This window comes from Bos indicus, chromosome 15 (genome assembly GCF_029378745.1).
Source record: "Bos indicus isolate NIAB-ARS_2022 breed Sahiwal x Tharparkar chromosome 15, NIAB-ARS_B.indTharparkar_mat_pri_1.0, whole genome shotgun sequence".
Lineage (NCBI taxonomy): Eukaryota > Metazoa > Chordata > Mammalia > Artiodactyla > Bovidae > Bos > Bos indicus.
In genome coordinates, this window is record NC_091774.1 from 64,074,302 (window position 1) to 64,095,034 (window position 20,733).

The 20,733-nt window shown below is 37.6% G+C and overlaps 1 protein-coding gene across 5 annotated transcripts in view; it reads left to right on the forward strand.

The window, feature by feature from the left end:
- The window catches only part of QSER1 (glutamine and serine rich 1), an 80,124-nt gene that overhangs the window by 26,328 nt on the left and 33,063 nt on the right, over positions 1-20,733 (forward strand). For 2 of the 5 annotated variants that reach the window (XM_070804004.1, XM_070804009.1), the window contains exons 2-4: positions 6,975-7,087; positions 7,424-7,585; positions 10,504-14,196. In XM_070804004.1, the coding sequence (XP_070660105.1) occupies positions 6,975-7,087; positions 7,424-7,585; positions 10,504-14,196 (3,968 nt within the window). Of the gene's footprint in view, positions 7,088-7,423; positions 7,586-10,503; positions 14,197-20,733 lie in introns of all 5 variants that reach the window. The other 3 variants (XM_070804008.1, XM_070804006.1, XM_070804007.1) reach the window with 3 other exon arrangements.

The window sequence follows — 20,733 nt, forward strand, 5'->3', positions numbered from 1 at the left end:
CCTACCAGAAGTAGAAGATATTAAGAAGAGGTTGCAAGAATAGAAAGAAGAATTATACAAAAAAGATCTTCCATGACCCAGATAGCCACGATGCTGTGATCACTCACCTAGAGTGAGACATCCTGGAGTGCAAAGTCAAATGGGCCTTAGGAAGCATCACTACGAAGAAAGCTAGTGGAGGTTACGGAACTGAACTATTTCAGCTGAACTATTTCAAATCCTAAAAGATGATGCTATTAAAGTGCTGAAACTCTGGTACTTTAGCCACCCGATGGGAAGAACTGACTCATTTGAAAAGACCCTGATGCGGGGAAAGATTGAAGGCAGGAGGAGAAGGGGATGACAGAGGATGAGATGGTTGGGTGGCATCACCAACTTGATGGACATGAGTTTGCACATGCTCCAGGCGTTGGTGATGGGCAGGGAAGCCTGTTGGAGTTCATGGCGTCACAAAGAGTCAGACATGACTGAGCAACTGAACTGAACTGAGGTTTGTCATAGCCTTTCTTCCAAGGAGCAAACGTCTTTTGATTTCATGGCTGCAGTTACCATCCACAGTGGTTTTGGAGCCCAAGAAAATCAAGTTTGTCAGTGTTTCCATTGTTTCCCCATCTGTTTGCCATGAAGTGATGGGTCTGTCTGCCATGATCTCAGTTTTTGAATATTGAGGGGTTTTTTTGTTTTTGTTTTTTTTTAGTTCTACCAGTTTGTTGCTAGCAACCCATCTCCCTCCACCCTCATGCATGCATGCTCAAGTCATGTAACCCCATGGACTGCAGCCCACCAGGCTCCTCTGTCCATGGACTTTTCCAGGCAAGAATACTGGAGTGGGTTGCCATTTCCTTCTCCATTGAATGTTGAGTTTTAAGCCAGATTTTTCAGTCTGTTGTTTCACCTTCATCAAGAGGTTGTGTAATTCCTCTTCGCTTTCTGCCATTAGGGTGATGTCATCTGCATATCTGAGATTATTGATATTTCTCCCAGCAATCTTGATTCCAGCTTGTGCTTCATCCATCCCGGCATGTCATATGATGTATTCTGCATAGAAGTTAAATAAGCAAGGTGATAATGTACAGCCTTGATGTATTCCTTTCTCAAGTTGGAAGCAGTTGTTCATGTTTATCTTGGTGTAATTCATAATAGCCCGAAAGTGGAAACAACCCAATGTCCATCTGTTGATGAATAAACAAAACATAGTAATTGTGCTCTGTGCTAAGTCGCTTCAGTTGTGTATTCTTAGTGACCCTATGGACTGTAGTCTCTGTCCATGGGATTCTCTTTGCACGAGTACTGGAGTGGGTTGCCATTTCCTCTTCCAGGGGATTTTCCCCAGCCAGTTATTAGACCTGTGTCTCTTAGGTCTCCTGCATTGGCAGACGGTTTCTTTGCCACTAGCGCCACCTGGGAAGCCCAGTGGAATATTATTCAGCCATTAAACAAAGTACTGATATGTTCATGTTGTAACAGGATGAACCTTGAAAACATGGTGAGTGAGAGAAGCCAGTCACAAAAGACTGTGTATAATATAATATGATTCCATTTATTTGTGATGTTGTGAGTGGGCAAATGCACAGAGACAGGAAAGTTAGTAATTGCCAGGGGCTGGGTAGAGGACGATACATACACAGGAGGTAATGCTAATGGGACAGGTTTAGTTTTGCAGCACCGAAGTGTTCTAAAGTTGGATTATGGTGATGAGTGAATCACCAGATATTTAACCCCAAGTATTTAAAAGGACTCTGGAAAAAAAATAAATAAAAGAACTGATTTGTACACTTTAAAAGAGTAACCTTTTATATATCAGTAAAAGTGAAAGCAAAAGTTGCTCAGTCGTGTCTGACTCTTTGCCACTCCATGGACTATACAGTCCATGGAATTCTCCAGGCCAGAATACTGGAGTGGGTAGCCCTTCCCTTCTCCAGGGGATCTTCCCAACCCAGGGATTTAACCCAGGTCTCCTGCATTGCAGGCGAATTCTTTACCAGCTGAGCCACAAGGGAAGCCCATATATCAATAAAGCTGTCATTAAAAAAAAATTAGAACAAAATAACAAAAATGAGATACTTAGGGATTTATACTTTAAAGAATTATATGGTAAATGCTACAAAAAAAATTCTAAGAAAAATTAAAGACCAAAATAAAGAGATATACTCATCGATTAGAAGGCTCAGTACTTTTAAGATGGTAGTTTTCCCCAACTGATGTATAGAGTTCATGTACTGTTTTTTTAAAAATTGACAACTGACTCCAAAATTTCTCTGGGAATATATCGCATGGCCAAAATAATTTTGAAAAATAACAAAATTCCAAGATTTGTACAGCCTGAATCATTTATCAGACTGTGTGTTAATGACCTAGGAACAGACACTGATCATTGTAGCACAGTAGTTAAGAACAGAACCACAACTATGGCTAGTTGACTTTTTTGGACATGGGTTCAAATAGGTTCTGTAGGTAGAGAATAATCTTTTTATTTTTTTCTTTTGCTTCACTGTGCAGTATCTGGGATCTTAGTTCCCCAACCAGGGATCAAACCAGTGCCCTCTGCAGTGGAAATGCAGTCTTAACCACTGAATTACAAGAGAAGTACCAAGAATAATCTTTCTGATATGTAGTACTGGCACAACTGCATATCCAAAAAAAAAAAAAAAAAAGAATCCCATGCTGTACCTCATACCATGTGTAAAAATGAACTCCAAATGAATCATAGACCTAAATGGAAAAATTAATACTGTAAGACTTCTTGAAGAAAATATAAGAATACATTTTTGAGATATTAGACTTGGCAAAGATATCTTAGCTATGACATCAAAAGTACAATTCATAAAATAAAAAAATTGTTTTGCTCTTCTACAATTTTAGGAAATTTTAGGAAAATGAAAGCCACAGATTGGGAGATAATGTTTACAAAATATGTTTCTGACCAAGGATTTGGTTCCAGAATATATAGGCAACTCCTAAAACTTATTAATAAGAAAACAAACAACCAAAAAAAGTTTGAGAAAAATAAGTTGAGTAGATAGTTTACCAAAGAAGGTTTCTGATACTCATCATTGTTAATTATTAAGGAAATACAAATTGAAATCACAGTGAGGTACCACTGCATACCAATTAGAATAGTAAAAATTTTTTTAAAGGAAAGGAAAACAAAGAACTTAGAATACTTAGTGCTGCTGAGGATGCAGAGTAACTACACCAGACATACCTCACTGATGGGAATGCAGAAAGGTATAGCCACTGTAGAAAGCAGTTTCTCTAAGGTTAACCAAGTTTCCAAGCAACTCAGCCATTCCCCTCCAGTGGTGAAGTGAAATGAAATGAAAACTTAACATCCAGACTAAAACTTAGGTATATATTTTTAGCAACTTCATTCATAATTGCCAAAGCAGAAAAGAACTCAAAGGTCCTGGAACTGAGGAGTAAATTTAAAACCACCAACAACCTTTGGTACATCTATATCAGGGAGTTATACTCCACAAGAAAAAACAATGAGTTGCTGGAAGTGGGCATGCTCTTTGCCTACAGAATGTCAGCTTTTTCCCTTCCAGTGCTTTGTGCTTTGCTGGGAAATTCTGAGAGTCAAGAGGAAGTCATCTGGGACATTGCCAGACAGCTTGCCCAAATAGCATATGGAATCTGCCCGGGACTCATGGACGACCCGGCTGCACATGTTAGGAATGAGAGCCTGTCAGAGGAGGACAGGAGTATCCATTTGTTCAACAGATACAAAGATTGAGTTATGCAAGATGAGTAGGTTCATCGTTCATGAACAGATCTTCTGTACAACATGGAGCACGTTGTTGACAGCACCGCATTGTGCACTTAAGTGGGCGGCTCTCGTGTGAAGTGCTCTTACCACAGTAAAATCAGTTGGTTAGAACTTTAACCTGGAAGAAAACATTCACAGTGCATACATCTAACAATATGGATCCAGACTATATTTTAAAAACATCTTAAAACCCAAGATCGCTAACAACACAGTTTTTTTAAACAGCCAAAAATTTGGACAGACTTCACCAGAGAAGCTAAAAGAATAGTCACATGAGAAGATGCTCCTCATCATTAGTTATTATGAAAATGCAAATTAAAACACAATGAGATACCACTTTACCTACCGAGAAAGGCTAAAATTAAGAAGACTGAAAAGATCACGTGACAAGGATGTAAAGCAAAAATGTAATGTTGATTAATTACTGATGCTAATGTAAAATGGTACACGTACCTACCTAACGACCCAGTAATTCCATTTCTAGGTATTTAACTTGAAGGAAAACATGCCCCCAAAAGACTCGCATACACATGTTCATAGCAGATTTATTCATAGTAGCATGTAACTAGAAGCAATCGACATGTTCATCTGTAAGTGAACGGATAAACATAATTGTGGTATCTTCAGATAATTTAATCAAAAGGAATGAACTACTTATGTATGCAACAACATGAGTGAATCTCAAACATTATGCTGAAAACTTTAAAAGCCTTGTACAAAAGAGAATAGACTATGATTTGGGACAAGCAAGCCTAAATTTTAGTAACATTAGGCTTCTCGGTGGTTATCTGGGGCCAGGAGTGAGATGAAAAATGGATTGACTGCAAAGGGACATGAGAAGCCTTCTGTTGTGATGGGAATGTTCTACAAGTTGGTTGGGATTATGGTTATACTGGTGTATACATTTATCAACAAATGTGTACACACTGAATTGTACACTTAAAATAGGTGCACTTTATTGTATGTAAATTATATTGTACCTTAATAAGTTGATTTTAAAGTTTAAAATAGATTTTAAATTAATCCTAAAATTGAATCTTCAAACTAAAGCAAAATCTAACTCCTATATATCTAATTAATAACATAGCCATACAAGTAATTTACTTAACTTTTGGATCAATATTCTAACTGTGTATACTTAATGGGACATAATTTTTAGACAAAAATATATTGTGAACAAATACTTGATGGTTTTGTTTTTGGTAAAGGTTGTGTTAAAGTATTTTCAGATAGACCTAATGAGTAAATCTGTGAGTGTAAACTGGGATTCTGACTGTAGGAAAAGGAAAATACGTGTGAAATGGAGGAAGATGAGGAATGCTATATTGGATTTGAGTTGAAGTTGTCATTATGCACTCATCATTTTAAAAAGACATATATTTCTTAGCTTTGTCCACTTAAGGGGCCTAAAAGCAATGACACCTCAGGCATTGAATATACTTGACACACAGATCTTGGTTTCAAAATCTCATTGCCCACTAAAAGACTTCCAGAAACGGTTGACTTCATGTCTGGTACAGAATTTAAAAAAGCAAGATGAACCTGAAACATCTTGTGCTGGAAGGTAAGAATGTGTCAGCACCATGGAGGACATGTGAAAAGGAAGCAAGATTGAGGGGACAAATTGAATATCATGATGATATATTTTTAAGTATAATACATACACATTGAAAAATATATTAGTATGCATTTATATATTATGTATGTGTTTATATAGATAAGCGAGAGAAAAGGGGGAAATGCTCGTTTTTATAGAAGAATGCTAACTTTTAAATATTGAAAGTACTGTAACTAGAGCACTGCTGTTTCTAATCTCCAGTACAATAATTAAAGATCATGAACAGTTGGTGTCTGAAACCATTAGCTGTTGGGACAAGGTATTGACAGTGGTTTAAAAGTTAACACCTCCCAATTGTATATCAATTTTGAAGAGAAGAAATAACTACATTCAGAGGTCTGACAGCACCTTAACCACTTCAAGTTTAACATCTCCGGTAATGAGACAAACTGAGAGTATATGTGTCCTCATGAGATGCAACGATAATTACAAAGCATCTTTATGTACTTCTCATGAAGAAGCAGTCAGACAAATCTGGTATTTGGGATAGTACAAATACATTTCAAGTACATTCAACTGACTTGAATTCCTCAAAATAAAAAAAACCCATGTCATGAAGTCAAGGCAAAAGGGATCTGGAATTAGGGGCAGAGTGGAGACACTATTCTAAATGTAGAGACATAAACAAATATAATCTTGAATTTTGATTGCATCCTACAAAGAGCTTTAAAATTGTAAACATTTTGATAACTGAGGGAAATTGGAATATGACCTCTGTGTTAATCACATGCAATAGTGACAGCATTAAATTTTCTTCAAGTCTGTTAATGATATTTGGTTATGTAGCTGAATGTCCTATTCCTAGGAGATACCACTGAATTATTTAAGGATACAGTTTCATGACATCTGCAAGCTATTTTCAGGTAGATTAAAAGAAAAGCATATGTGTTGTTTATAAAGATAAAACAAGTATAACAAAATGTTAGCAGTCTTCAAATCTTAAGTGACAGGTATATAGATTATTCCTAGTTCTATTTCAGTTTTTCTGTGGGTTTAAAATATTCAAAATAAAAATCAAGGGGAGAAAAATATCTTATTCTGAATTACTCTCAAAATGTATAAGCTTGAAATTTTCGAGGAGAGTTACTGGGAAATAGTGTTAATTACCAATTCATTTGAACTATCTGATATTCCAGAGAATGTTAGAGGGACTTTAGAGATTATCTTGTCTGGGTCCCTTATTCATACAGGTGAAGAAATGAGTCTGACAGTAGTAGAGTCACTTACTGAAATCATATGGTAAGCCAGTAGTGGCTCCTGGACAGTGAATTCAGCTCTCCTATTTTCCAGGATATTTGTTGCTTTTCCCACTGTGCCATGTTATTATCTCTTCCCCTAAAAGGACTTTGTTGGAGATAAAGTTAAATTAAGAAAAATACAATGTATCATTTTTTCTTCCTAGTATGTCTTCAATAATTTCCCCTGCATTTTGACAGTGTTATGAGACCATGTTTGATCTCTTGATATCAATAGGTCAGGAATTTAGTGAAAGATGCATGTTTCTTTTGATAATTGCCTTCCTAGAATTCTTTTGATCATCTGGTTTGAGCCGTGTGTTTTTTGTCATTTATTTTTTTTATCCTCTAGTTTAAGCTATGAAGAAGGACATCCCTCAAACTCTGAAACAGACCTCCTTCAGAGACAGACTTTTGCAGCCTCTCATCAGCTTCCTGGATATGCTGCCACACCTCAGCCAACTGGTAAAAATTCTGCTGTGAAATATACCCTGAATCTGGGAGCATTTAGTGAATAAGAAGGAAAATCAACTTTCACATGTTGGGTTATGAAAGTGTATAGGACAGAATGGTTCCATGGGAAATGTTAGAATGAAAATGAGATTAAAAGCTTTGTCTTTTACTAATAGGAAATAGTTATATAGCAAATTAATACTTGTTTGCTATTCAAAATGAAGCAGTTTAGGGTTGTAGCACTTTGGGCCTCAAATTTCAGAGATTCCTTTTAAAAATAGCATCAGGAATATCCTTTTATGTTAATATATATTTTTACTTTGGGATACATTTTATCTTCAAATGTAGGTCTTTCTGGAATATTTGATACTAGTGTGAACAATGCCAGCACTAACACAAAAGAATCTTCAGTGATGAATTTTCTCTCTGCTGTTGAATCCCGAACTGCTCAGGCTGCTTCTTCAGGAACTACTCTTTTACCACAATTCAGGGCCCCATCCTGGCAGACAGGTGATTCTTTGTTTTTAGAATTTTTAAGTCCTATAGAAATACTGCTAAAAATTCACTTTTTATAGTCTTGTCATGATGGTAGTGTGGCTGAGAGTGGTGTTAATTATTGATTTTCCAGTGAACTTTAAAACCTGGAATTTTTCACTATTTTAAAGTGGATAAAATTCAAGAAATTGTTACTAGCAGAAATTCAGTTTTAGCACTCTGTTGACAACTAACAAGTTGAAGAAGGTAGGTAATTGTTAAAAGGTAAATCCTAGATATAAAGTTTTTACCTGGCAATTTAAGTAGTCACTTATTTACTTGAGAGAAGAAAAGATTAAATTTATTTTCCTTATCCCCCATTTTACCTTTATAGAGGTATAATTGACATATAAACTTGTAAGATATTTAGAGTGTACATTGTAGTAATTTGGTACATGTTTGCATTGTGGAAGAATTCCTCCATCTGGTTAATTAACACACCTATCACTTTACATGTTTATCTTTTTGGGGGAAGTTGGTGAAAGATTAAGTTCTGTTTTAGTGCCTTCAGACTGGATAGGTGGTAGAGTAAAAAGCAACCTTAGAACTGATTTCGTCATGAGTTAGGAAAGTTATCCTTAAGTGAATGGAATAAGTCATTCTTTAATAAAAGCTAGCACAAATTGATGTTATTATATTATGTGCTTTTCTATTTTATTTTTCTTATTTCATTTTTCTGTTACCCCTTGAAATTTTTTGTGTATATTTTTATTTTTTGCAGGATGACAGATTAGTTTTTTTTTTAAGGTTTCATCTTAAAAACTATACTTTTAAGTAATAGCTATTGGAAATATTTTATTATTCTGATGTAGATTCCATTAATACAGCTGTCTTTTCAGTGTGTCGGAGAAACTTCTGCTTCTAAAGAAACAATGTGTTAGTATGGCATAAAACAATATTTTTTTTAAAAATTAAAAAATACAATAGCTTTATTTATTGCTTCTTGGAATAATTTTACATTACATATATTTAGTTAATTCTAAGCATTATTTATTGTTTCAAGAGTAACTAGATGTTTTCTGTCCTTGAGTTGTAATACTCTTGATTGCTGCCTGTCTTCTGGGATCTTAATTCCTCGATCAGTTAAACCTGGGCCCCAGCAATGAAAGATCGAGTCCAAACTATTGGACCACCAGGGAATTCCCACTTTTTTGACATTTAATGGAAAGAAGTGAAAGAAGAATATTTTTGAAAAGGGCCAGAGAACCTTTTCCCCTCTATTTTTTCAAAATGGGGGGAAAAATTTTTTTAATGGAAACTCACTAAAAAAATATGTAAATAGGCTTAGAGATTGAACTTAGCGTTACAGGGGAAAAGCGTGGCGGCAGTGGGGGTGGATAAATTGGGAATTTGGGATTGGCATGTACACACTGCTGTATTTAAAATAGATAACCAGGAAGGACCTACCATACAGTGCAGGGAATGCTGCTCAATATTCTGAAATAACCTAAATGGGAAAAGAATTTGAAAACGAATAGGTACATGTACAACTGAATCACTTTGCTATACTCCTGAAACTAACACAGCATTGCTGATCAGTTTTGCTCCAACATAAAAATTTAAGAAATGGAAACAATTAGGGCTTCCCCGGTGGCTTGGTGGTAAAGAATCTGCCTGCCAATGCAGGAGACATGGGTTTGCTCCCTGATCTGGGAAGATCCCACATGCTGCAGAGCAAATAAGCCCGAGAGCCACGACTGTTGAGCCTGTGCTTTAGAGCCTGGGAGCCACAACTGCTGAAGCCCAGGAACCCTAGAGCCTGTGCTCCACACCGAGAGGAGCCACCACAATGAGAAGCCCACGCACGGCAACTAGAGAGTAGCCCTTGCTCCCCGCAACTAGAGAAAAGCCCACACAGCAACGAAGACCCAGCACAGTCAAAAATAAATAAATTAAGAACAAAAAGAAACAATTAAAAGGTATATACAATGAAAAGTGTTAGTTCCTAACATAGTCCTGCTTTTTAGAGAAGAGTTAATAGTGGTTACTCTTTATTGATACCTTTGTGCATCAAAACTTTTTTTGTATTTTCGCCTAAGCAGTGTTATAGCAGCAGTATTATTAGGATATGCCATAATTATTTTACCAGTCTCCTGTTGATGGACATTTAGGTTGTTTCTACCTGTTATTCACAATAACTGTCCTGAGTATCTTGTTTGAATCTTTGTGTCCACTTATTTCCATAGGGTAAATTTCCATAGATCTAAATTTCTATAGGAGCTTTTGGACCATAAAAGGTATACATGGTTTTACTTTGGCTGTAAGTGGCTAAACTGCTATCCTGAAATGTTAACAATCTCTTCTTGACAGTACTTCATTAATTTCTGATCAGCTTTTTGTATAAGCATGCATCTATTGTTATTGGAAGTTGTTCATAGGAAATCAAAACTTGAAATGCAAGGATTTTTTAAAAATACATGTATTTTGATGAAAGAAACATTGCAGTGTTAACCTCACTATTAGTTTTAGATATATTTATTACATTAAATGTAGGGAATTTGGTTTCAGTTTTAATGTTATGAACATTTTAGTTTGTTCATTGGTGTTTTGCATGGGAATGTCAGGGTAAAGTAATCACTAGAGATGATATATATATATTTAGTATTTTCGTAAGTTTCAAATGATTTATCTGACTATATGTATAATCTCATGTTTATATAACAATAATAGAAATGAATTGCTGATACCTTTGTAGTTTTGTTTTTGCCTTATAAAAACTAGCTATTTTGAAATGTATTTTTTAGAATCTATGCAGAACTAATTTGTCAGAGTTCTCAGTTTTAAAGAGATTTTGGTGGATTAAAGGTTATGTAAGTTTTATAAGTCTGAATTATGAGAACAGATAGAAGTGTTTGTGCTATAACTGCATAAGTGTATTTGTTTTCTTTTCACAGGTATGCATTCCTCAGCACCAACTGAGCTGTTTGTTACTGGACCTTTGCCAACCACTGGAACGCTTCCATCCCCTGCCCTCCCTGCTTATCAGCATCCTGCCACCTTCAGCAATAGAAACTTTGCTACCACCTCACCTTTGGTGCTTCAGGATTCAACTTTTAACACTACATCAAATGGAATTTTAAGTTCTCATGATCCTTTGCTTCAAATCAAGACTTCCCAGGGAACTGTTCCAACTGCTTTGACATTTGAGCGCCTGGGCAGTTCTGCGATAAGTAACAGCATACCACCTCAGTCTTCAACGTACCGCTCAGCTCAAGAGTCTGCACCCCATCTTTTACAACCTCAGTTTAGTTTGTTGCCTTCAGCACTTGGTGGAGCCCAGCAAACTCCTCAAGCCTACGGTTCAACTCTCTTTACTAGTTCTACTGCTTCCATTGAAAGAGCTCTTCTCCGAGAATGTAGTGTTATTAAACACCATCAGCGGCCTTCAGGTACCCAGTCTATTCAGGCACAACTGACTGGTTCACAGCATTCCTTACACAGTTATCTATCAAATGCAAGTGGGGTTAATTTTCAGGAAACAAGCAGGCAGTCATCTTTATCCTGTAGCCCAATTGGAGAGTCTACTCAGGTGAGCAATGGAGGATTGCAACAGAAGCCCTCCCAGGTCTCAGTGGAACTTGCTCAGTCCTATTCATCTGCAATTCCATCGTCAGGGTATCCTACTGCAAAAGTAAAAAGCTGTTCTACAAAACAACCACTAGCATCAACCAAGTCCCCCAAACCTCCAAGTATAATTCCTCCTGTGCAAACACTAAGCTATTCCAAACCTTTACATAACCAGAGTTCTGTAATATCAGGCCAAGCACAAATTTATTCTACAGCGCAGCTACCAAGCCTTTTATCAGTTAGTCAGTCTCAAAACTATGGTTTAGTACAGCCGCATAATGTGCCATCTATTGTTCATTCACAGGTTTATAGGTCCAGCAAAGTTGAGAAGTTGCCATCCTTGTATAAAACATTGACTTTCTCTGGCTCGTCTCAGACTATAACCTCTGAAAATTCAACACTTAATTATTCTTCTAATCAGCAAGAGGTGTTGTCTTCGGTTACAAATGAGAATTACCCTGCTCCAACAAGAGATCCGTCTTCAGATAGCCAGTCTCAGAGTTACGCATCTGGTCATTCTCAGGGTTTATCACCAGTTAGCCAGACACAGGTTAGTTTTTCATCTCAGTCACAAGTTTTGTCAGTTGTTAGTCCTTCAGAAAGCTATGCTTCAGGTCAGTCCCTCACGTTAACAGCCCCTTCTCTTTCTTACTCTTCTGCCTCTCGGGCTCAGAATGTGCCAGATGCTAGTCCAACTCAAAATTTTATTTCTATGCATTCTTCCCAAAATGCTCAGACCCAAGGGTCATCATCTCCCCAGTCCCAAAAGTTTTTGCCTGCTGTCCAGTCATCATCTTTTGCGACCTCAACTCACTGTCAGACCTTACAGAATAACCTACCTTCCCCTGATCCAAAGTCTTATGCTGAAAGAAAACTTGACTCAAGTGTTTATACGTCTTCAAAACAAGAGGATGATTTTCCAATGCAAGAGTTACAGGTATTACAGCCACAAGTATCTCTTGAGTCATCAACCTCAAGGCTGTCTGATGGGGAAATGAACGTTCCAGAGTCAGCTTATAAGGTATCAAAGGCAGATGACCGATATTCTCAGAGCATAATCAGAAGTAATTCCTGTCTTGAAGATCAGGTGGTTGGTATTGCTCTACAAGGGTCTAAAAAAGAAGAAAACATAGTTGGTTCAATGACACAACTTAACCAACAAATTGGCCAAGTCAATAGTTCTGCAACCCTTGATATTAAGAAGACAACTAATTTAATGCAAACTCCGCAAATACGGTTGAATACTAAAGACCTAAACCAGCAGCATTCTCTTATACAGAAGGTACATGAAGCCAAGGTCCAGGAGCAGCATGATCAAATAATTAATGCCTCATCTCAGATTCAAATTCCAAACAATGCTTTAGGGCATGGCCATCAGGCATCTCTTCCTAATACACAGGTCCTTTTAGATTCTGCCTGTGATCTACAAATTCTTCAGCAGTCAATACTGCAGGCAAGTTTAGGACAAATAAAGACATCTTTACAAGTACAGCGTGTTCAGAGTCCTCAACAAATAGTGCATCCTTTCCTTCAAATGGATGGTCATATTATTCGGAGCAATGGTGAACATTCTCAGCAGCAACTCCATCCTCAAAATTCTGAAATTATGAAAATGGACCTTTCTGACTCTTCAAAACCATTACAGCAACATCTGACAACAAAGGGTCATTTTAGTGAAACAACTCAACATGATTCAAAGAATCATTTTGTTTCTCTTGGATCAATATGTTTCCCAGAGGCTATGCTCCTCAGTGATGAGAGAAATATTTTATCAAACGTAGATGATATCTTAGCAGCAACAGCAGCAGCTTGTGGGGTCACACCTTCTGATTTCTCCAAGTCAACTTCAAATGAAACCATTCCTGCTGTTGAAGATGGTGATTCTAAATCTCATTTTCAGCAGTCATTGGATGTCGGGCATGTGACATCAGATTTTAACTCCATAGCAGTTACGGTAGGAAAGCCACCAAATATAAATGATATTTCCTTAAATGGAAATCAAGTTACTGTAAACCTTTCACCAGTACCTACTCTTCAGTCAAAGATGACTCTTGATCAACAACATGTTGAAGTACCTGGTCAAAATAAAGCTTCTAAAGTAACTTCACCAGTGGTCGGACCAGGTCATGAAGTGCAGGAGCAAAGTTCTGGTCCATTCAAGAAACAGTCTGCAACCAGTCATGAACCTGAAGAAGACAGTGAAGTTGCTGTTGATAGTACATTAAATAACAACAGAAATCAAGAATTCGTTTCTAGTAGTAGAAGCATAAGTGGAGAGAGTGCTACATCGGAGAGTGAATTCGCTTTAGGCGGTGATGACAGTGGTGTGTCGGTGAACTCCTCTAGGAATACACTTGCAGTGTTGGCCATGGCCCAGCCTGGGGAGGCAGTCAGTGTCAAGATTGAAGAGGAAAACCAAGATTTAATGCATTTTAACCTCCAGAAGAAGAAAACTAAAGGAAAAGGGCACACTAAAGAGGAAGACAACAGTCATCAGAAACAGCTGAAAAGACCTGCCCAAGGCAAACGCCAGAATCCAAGGGGAACAGATATATATTTGCCGTATACTCCCCCTTCCTCAGAAAGCTGCCATGATGGTTATCAGCATCAAGAAAAAATGAGACAGAAGATCAAAGAAGTAGAGGAAAAACAACCAGAAGTCAAAACTGGATTTATTGCCTCTTTCTTAGATTTTCTGAAATCTGGGCCCAAACAGCAGTTTTCCACTCTTGCTGTGAGAATGCCTAACAGGACTAGGCGACCAGGAACACAGACCGTTCGTACATTTTGTCCCCCACCACTTCCAAAGACTGCAGCTGCGACACCCACTCCTTTAGTGTCTGAGGCTGGGGCTAACAGTCCATCAGAAAAACTTGATAATGAACTTAAAAACTTGGAACATTTATCTTCACTTTCTTCTGATGAAGATGATCCTGGGGTATGCAGTCATGATATTTACAAAAGCAGCTCTACTACCTTAAATACTTCAGACGCTACTTCTGATAAAAAGAAGAAAACAGGTAAAGTTTTAAATTTGAAGTTCATAATTATGGCTTTCTGGTTTTTTTTTTCTGGCTCTGGAACAAGTTTTATGCTTTCTTAGCTTGAAGCAAGTCTACGGTTTCCCAAGACAGAATGCTTAGGCAGATATCTTAGACTTATTTTTTAACGTTCCTTGCCTCTAGGAAAGTTCTGAGTTTTAGCCTGGGTAGTTCTGGGTTTTGTTCAGCTTTGTATCACATGCAGCATAGTTTACATGGTGCACTGTCCAGATTTTTCTAGTCTGAGACATCTTGAAGTGGCTCATGGATATGGGACATTATATTGAGGGCCATGTTGTTATATATAAACTGGCATATTTTCTTTGTATGCTAATTTTACCTAAAAAATTAATATTTTGCTATTAAATTGGTTATTTTGTGTGCAGCATGCAGATTAATATAATTAAGTCAAAACTTTAAAAATTTTGCACTGGTTTCATACTATATGCCCAGATCCTTAGGTGTGTGTTTCACTTTTCTCTGTAGTTAAGGGAGCATTTTAAGGAACTGTTTTGAGAAGCATTGTCTTATGTAAACAATTGTCAAGCAGTATAGAAGTTATTGTTTTAAAGAACATGCTAAGTAAAAAATCCTCTGTGCCAGGAACTATTAGCAGTATCGTGAGATGTGCTTTGTTATCTTCAATATACAGATGATATAACAGACTAAATGAATTGTCCGGGCCCATACAATTAGTAAATGGCAGAGTTGGAATCCATATTCAGGTTTAAATCATACTCAGGTTTATCTGGTTCTAACACCTGTAATCCTGCCTACTGCTTTTGTATGAATAGAGAGTTAAACCTTGTTTTGTGATGTACTTTTCAGCTTCTCTACAGATTTGACCACCTTTTTAACTAATAAAGTGATATGAAACAGCCGATATCCCAAATAATCTATTAATGTAAATGTCTGCTAATACATTTGTCAGCAAAAGTTTTAAGTCTGCTAAAACATTTCTGAAGAATTCTCATTTTGTTATACAGGGAAATTAGCATACTGGAAAATTATTGCTAAAGTCAGAACATAACAGATGTGGCTAATCACAGTAAGGTTTTACATTCTTCTCCCTCAATTCAGAATACTTTGCAATTACTGTTATGTTCCCTCTTATGTTCTTAGAGCAAATCTTTTATAATCTCTGTTATAAAACATGAATCTAGAACTAGTTTTTTCTAGACGACTCTTACTATCTCATTTTTAGTTAAAACCACCACCATCAACCTGATGCTTATTAATAGATCTTTGAAGTTCTCCCTTTATGCGTTGCCTCCTCTTCTGTGAGGACTCATCATCTCTTGCTTGGGCCTATTGCAACAGATTTCTCATTAGAATCCTTCCCACCAGTCTCTGCACCAGTCCATCTTCCATATTGTGATCACATTTATCTTTATAAAAAAGAAGAGTCAGTTCGTTCAGTCACTCAGTCGTGTCCAACTCTTTGCGACTCCATGAATCGCAGCACGCCAGGCATCCCTGTCCATCGCAAACTCCCGGAGTTGACTCAGACTCAAGTCCATCAAGTCAGTGATGCCATCTAGCCATCTCATCCTCTGGCGTCCCCTTCTCCTCCTGCCCTCAATCCCTCCCAGCATCAGAGTCTTTTCCAATGAGTCAGCTCTTCGCATGAGGTGGCCAAAGTACTGGAGTTTCAGCTTTAGCATCATTCCCTCCAAAGAAATCCCAGGGCTGATCTCCTTCAGAATGGACTGGTTGGATCTCCTTGCAGTCCAAGGGACTCTCAAGAGTCTTCTCCAACACCACAGTTCAAAAGCATCAATTCTTCGGCGCTCAGCTTTCTTCACAGTCCAACTATCACATCCGTACATGACCACAGGAAAAACCATAGCCTTGACTAGACGGACCTTTGTTGGCAAAGGAATGTCTCTGCTTCTGAATATGCTATTTAGGTTGGTCATAACTTTCCTTCCAAGGAGTAAGCGTCTTTTAATTTCATGGCTGCAGTCACCATCTGCAGTGATTTTGGAGCCCAGAAAAATAAAGTCTGACACTGTTTCCACTGTTTCCCCATCTATTTCCCATGAAGTGATGGGACCGGATGCCATGATCTTCGTTTTCTCAATGTTGAGCTTTAAGCCAACTTTTTCACTCTCCACTTTTACCTTCATCAAGAGGCTTCTGAGTTCCTCTTCACTTTCTCCCATAAGGGTGGTGTCATCTACGTATCTGAGGTTATTGATATTTCTCCCGGCAATCTTGATTCCAGCTTGTGTCTCTTCCAGTCCAGCGTTTCTCATGATATACTCTGCATAGAAGTTAAATAAGCAGGGTGACAATATCCAGCCTTGACGTACTCCTTTTCCTATTTGGAACCAGTCTGTTGTTCCATGTCCAGTTCTAACTGTTGCTTCCTGACCTGCATACAGATTTCTCAAGAGGCAGGTCAGGTGGTCTGGTATTCCCATCTCTTTCAGAATTTTCCACAGTTTCTTGTGATCCACACAGTCAAAGGCTTTGGCATAGTCAATAAAGCAGAAATAGATGTTTTTCTGGGACTCTCTTGCTTTTTTTAGTTGCTCAGTCGTGTCCAATTCTTTGCGACTCCATGGACTATAGCCCGCCAGGCTCCTCTGCCCATGGAATTCTTAAATCAGTTATTAATTCCCTGCTTTTGAAATACTTCTTGGTGCTCCATGGAAAAAAATTAAAATAATGTGTAAAAATTCTCCCTTTCCACGTTTCACTCTTTGCTCACTCTTGCCACTTCCCCTCTTCTGTGACACATGAGTTTCTCATTGTTCCTTGGACCTGTGAGCGCCTTTCAGAATCAAGCTCCTTTTGAACAGGTTTTTCTCTCCCTGGGTCCTCCTCAGTTTTTTAGTCCAGTAGATACTTTTTGTTCTCCTTAAAGACCCTCTTCAAAATCACTTTGTGAAAGTTAAGTCCTGGCAGAATTAGTGCTCATATCCTCTAAATTCCCACAGGTCTTAAATCTTTCTAAAGGGCAAAAGTTTTAAATTTCAACAAGTTCTGACTTATCCGTTTTTCCTTTTATGCTTTGTGCTTTTTGTATCCTAAGAAACCTTTGCCTAACCCATAGTCACAAAAATTTTCTCTTGATTTCTTCTAGGAATTTTAAAGTTTTGCATTTTGTATTTAGGTCTGCTGCTGCTGCTGCTGCTAAGTCGCTTCAGTCGTGTCTGACTCTGTGCGACCCCATAGACGGCAGCCCGCCAGGCTCCCCTAGGATCCCTTTTAATTTGGGGGATGGTGGTATAAAATGTGAGGTATGGGTTGAAGTTTTGCACATGGACATCCAGCTTTTCCAACACATTTGTTGAAAAGACAGTCCTTTCTCCATTGATTGCTTTTCACATCTTTGTCAAAAGTCAGCTGACCATGTTTGTCTTGTTTTTTAAATTATGTAGGTTTTGGGTCCTTCAGTCATGTCCAACTCTTTGTGACCCCCATGGACTGTACAGTCCATGGAATTCTCCAAGTCAGAATACTGGAATGGGTAGCCTTTCCCTTCTCCAGGGAATCTTCCCAACCCAGGGATTGAACCCAGGTCTCCCGTATTGCAGACGGATTCTTTACCAGCTGAGCCAAAGGGAAGCCCACTGACCGTATTTGTATGAATCTATTTCTGGACTCTCAATTCTGTCACACTGATCTACATTTTTATACTTTGATCAGTGTGACACTGTCTTAATTGCCATACCACTGTGTGCTTAATCTTTCAGTCCCATGGACTGTAGCCTACCAGGGTCCTCTGTCCATGGGGATTCTCCAGGCAAGAATACTGGAGTGGATTGCCATTTCCTTCTACAGGGGATCATCCCAACGCAGGGATTGAACTCGCATTGCAGGTGGTTTCTTTACCATCTGAGTTACCGGGAAACCCTTAATCAATTGCCTCATAATTAATTTGGAGAAGGCAATGGCAACCCACTTCAGTACTCTTGCCTGGAGAATCCCATGGATGGAGGAGCCTGGGGGCTGCTGTCTGTGGAGTCACACAGAGTCGGACACAACTGATGTGATTTAGCAGCAGCACATTATAAAAATTCAGTTAAACTTTATATGTTGATCTTAAATTTGCACAACTTATTTAAATATTTTTTAAATGGGAATTCCTGGGCAGTCCAGATGGTTGGATGGCATCACCGACTCAATGGACATGGGTTTGGGTGGACTCCGGGAGTTGGTGATGGACAGGGAAGCCTGGCATGCTGTGGTTCATGGGGTCGCAAAGAGTAGTTCATGACTGAGAGACTGACTGAACTGAACCAGTAGTTAAGACTCCGGCTTCCCCTGCAGGGAGGCAGGGAGCACAGGTTCACCCTCTGGTCGAGTAGCCAAGATCCTGCAGTGCAGCCAAAAAAAAAAAAACCAATAGATTCTTAAAAAATGAGATTCCATAGGGTTGTCTATGGAGAAAATGACGGCAGAAAAAGCATTTAGTTTCATTGATTTTTCTCCTTTGTTGACAGTTTTATTGATTTCTGCTATTTTCATTAATTCCTTTTTCAGTTTGATTTTAGTTTATTATGCTCTATTTTTGTCTATTTTCATATGGCAGAAGCCTAAATTGTTGGTTTGAGACTTCTCTTCTTTTTTAAAAAAGATTTTTTTGATGAGGATCATTTTTAAAGTCTTTAGAATTTGTTACAAAATTGCTTCTGTTTATGTTTTGGGTTTTTGGCCCTGAGGCATGTGGGATCTCAGCTCCCCAACTAGGTGTCAAACCCACACCTGTTGTATTGGAAGGTGAAGTCTTAACCACTGGACCGAGAGGGATGTCCCCTCTATTTTTTTCTGCTGCTGCTGCTACCGCTAAGTCACTTGAGTCGTGTCTGACTCTCTGCGACCCCATAGACGACAGCCTACCAGGCTCCTCTGTCCATGGGGTTTTCCAGGCAAGAGTACTAGAGTAGGTTGCCATTTCCTTCTCCATTCTTTTCTGCTCTAAGCACTTAATGTTACGAACTTCTCTCTAAGCCCTGCTTAGCTATATCCCACAAATTTTATTTTTATTATTTGCTTTTTTTCTTTCAAGTTTTTCAAATTTCTTTTGGTGCTTTCTTTTTGGTCCATGAGTTATTTAGAATCATATTTCAAATTTTTCAGATATTTGGGGATTTTCCAGACACTTGTCCTTTATTGATTTCTGCTTTGTATAATTTCAGTTCTTTTAAATCTGTTAAGGTTAAATTTATTGCCCAAAATATGGCTGATTTTGATTAATGTCCCAGTGTACTTTAAAAGAAAATTGCATTTTGCCGTTTTGTGGATTGTTGTATAAATTTCAGTTAAAGCAAGTTGGTTGTTAGTGTTGTTCAGATTTTTCATCTCATTACTGATTATCTGTTTACTTGGTCTGTCAATTACTGAGAGAGCATTTCCCGTGTTTCCAAATATATTTGTGGACTTGTCTGTTTTGTTTTTCGTTTCTATCAGTTACTGCTTTGTGTATTTTGAGCTCTGTTTTTAGATGTGTACAAATTTAGGATCGTTAAGCCTTAGTGAATTGACCCTTTTATCAGTATATTATATATATATCCTTATATATATAATATATATATATTATATATATATATCCTTCTTTATCCTTGGTAATAATCCTTATTCTGAAGTCTGCTTTGTTATTATAGCCACTCTAGGTTTCTTTTGATGGGCTGCATATATCTTTTTCCATTCTTTGACCTATCTGTGGCATTATGTTTAATGTGAGTATTTTGTAGACAGTACATAGTTCAATTTTGTCATTTTTTAAAACGCTAATCTCGTAATCTGTCTTTCAATTAGTTTGTTTAGACCATTTACATTTAATATAATTATTAATATAGTTCAATCTTTCATTGTTTCCTGTTTTCCCTCTTTGTTTTTGTTCCTGTCTCTTTCCTATCTTTAAAAAATTATTTGAACTCTTTACTATTTTAAAATTTATCTCTGGGTTTTTTTTTGTTTTTGTTTTTTTTTTTTGGCTGTATCTTTTCATGTTATGTTTTTAGTGGTTGACGTACTGATTACAATCCACTTAGTTAATATTTTTACTACAGAAAATGCCAAAACCTAAAAACCATAGAGCTCTCTTTACCTTTGCTTTTATATATATTTGTCCTGGTGAAAGCCCTGATAGAGAAATAATTTTTGCTTACAACCATCATACATACTCTAAATAATTTAATAGGAACAAAATAGTCTATTGTATTTACCCAGATATTTATAATTGCTCTTGTACTTCCTTTATTCCTCATACTCCATGTTTCCCTCTGATATCATTTCCTTTCAGCCCAAAGAAGTATTCCATTTTTAAAACTTTTTCTTTGACTTTCAGTCGTGTAATTATTTCTCTGGATAAGGTTCATCCTGTTTGGAGTTTACTGAGCTTTTTGAATCTGTAAAATGTGTATCTTTTCCCAAATTTGAGAAGTTTGCAGGCATTCTTTTTTGTGCACCAAACTCTCTTTCCTTATTGGACTCCAGTGACATGAAAGTAAAATATTTTTATATTTTTCCTCAGGTTCCTGAGTTTCTGTTTATTTTTTTCAA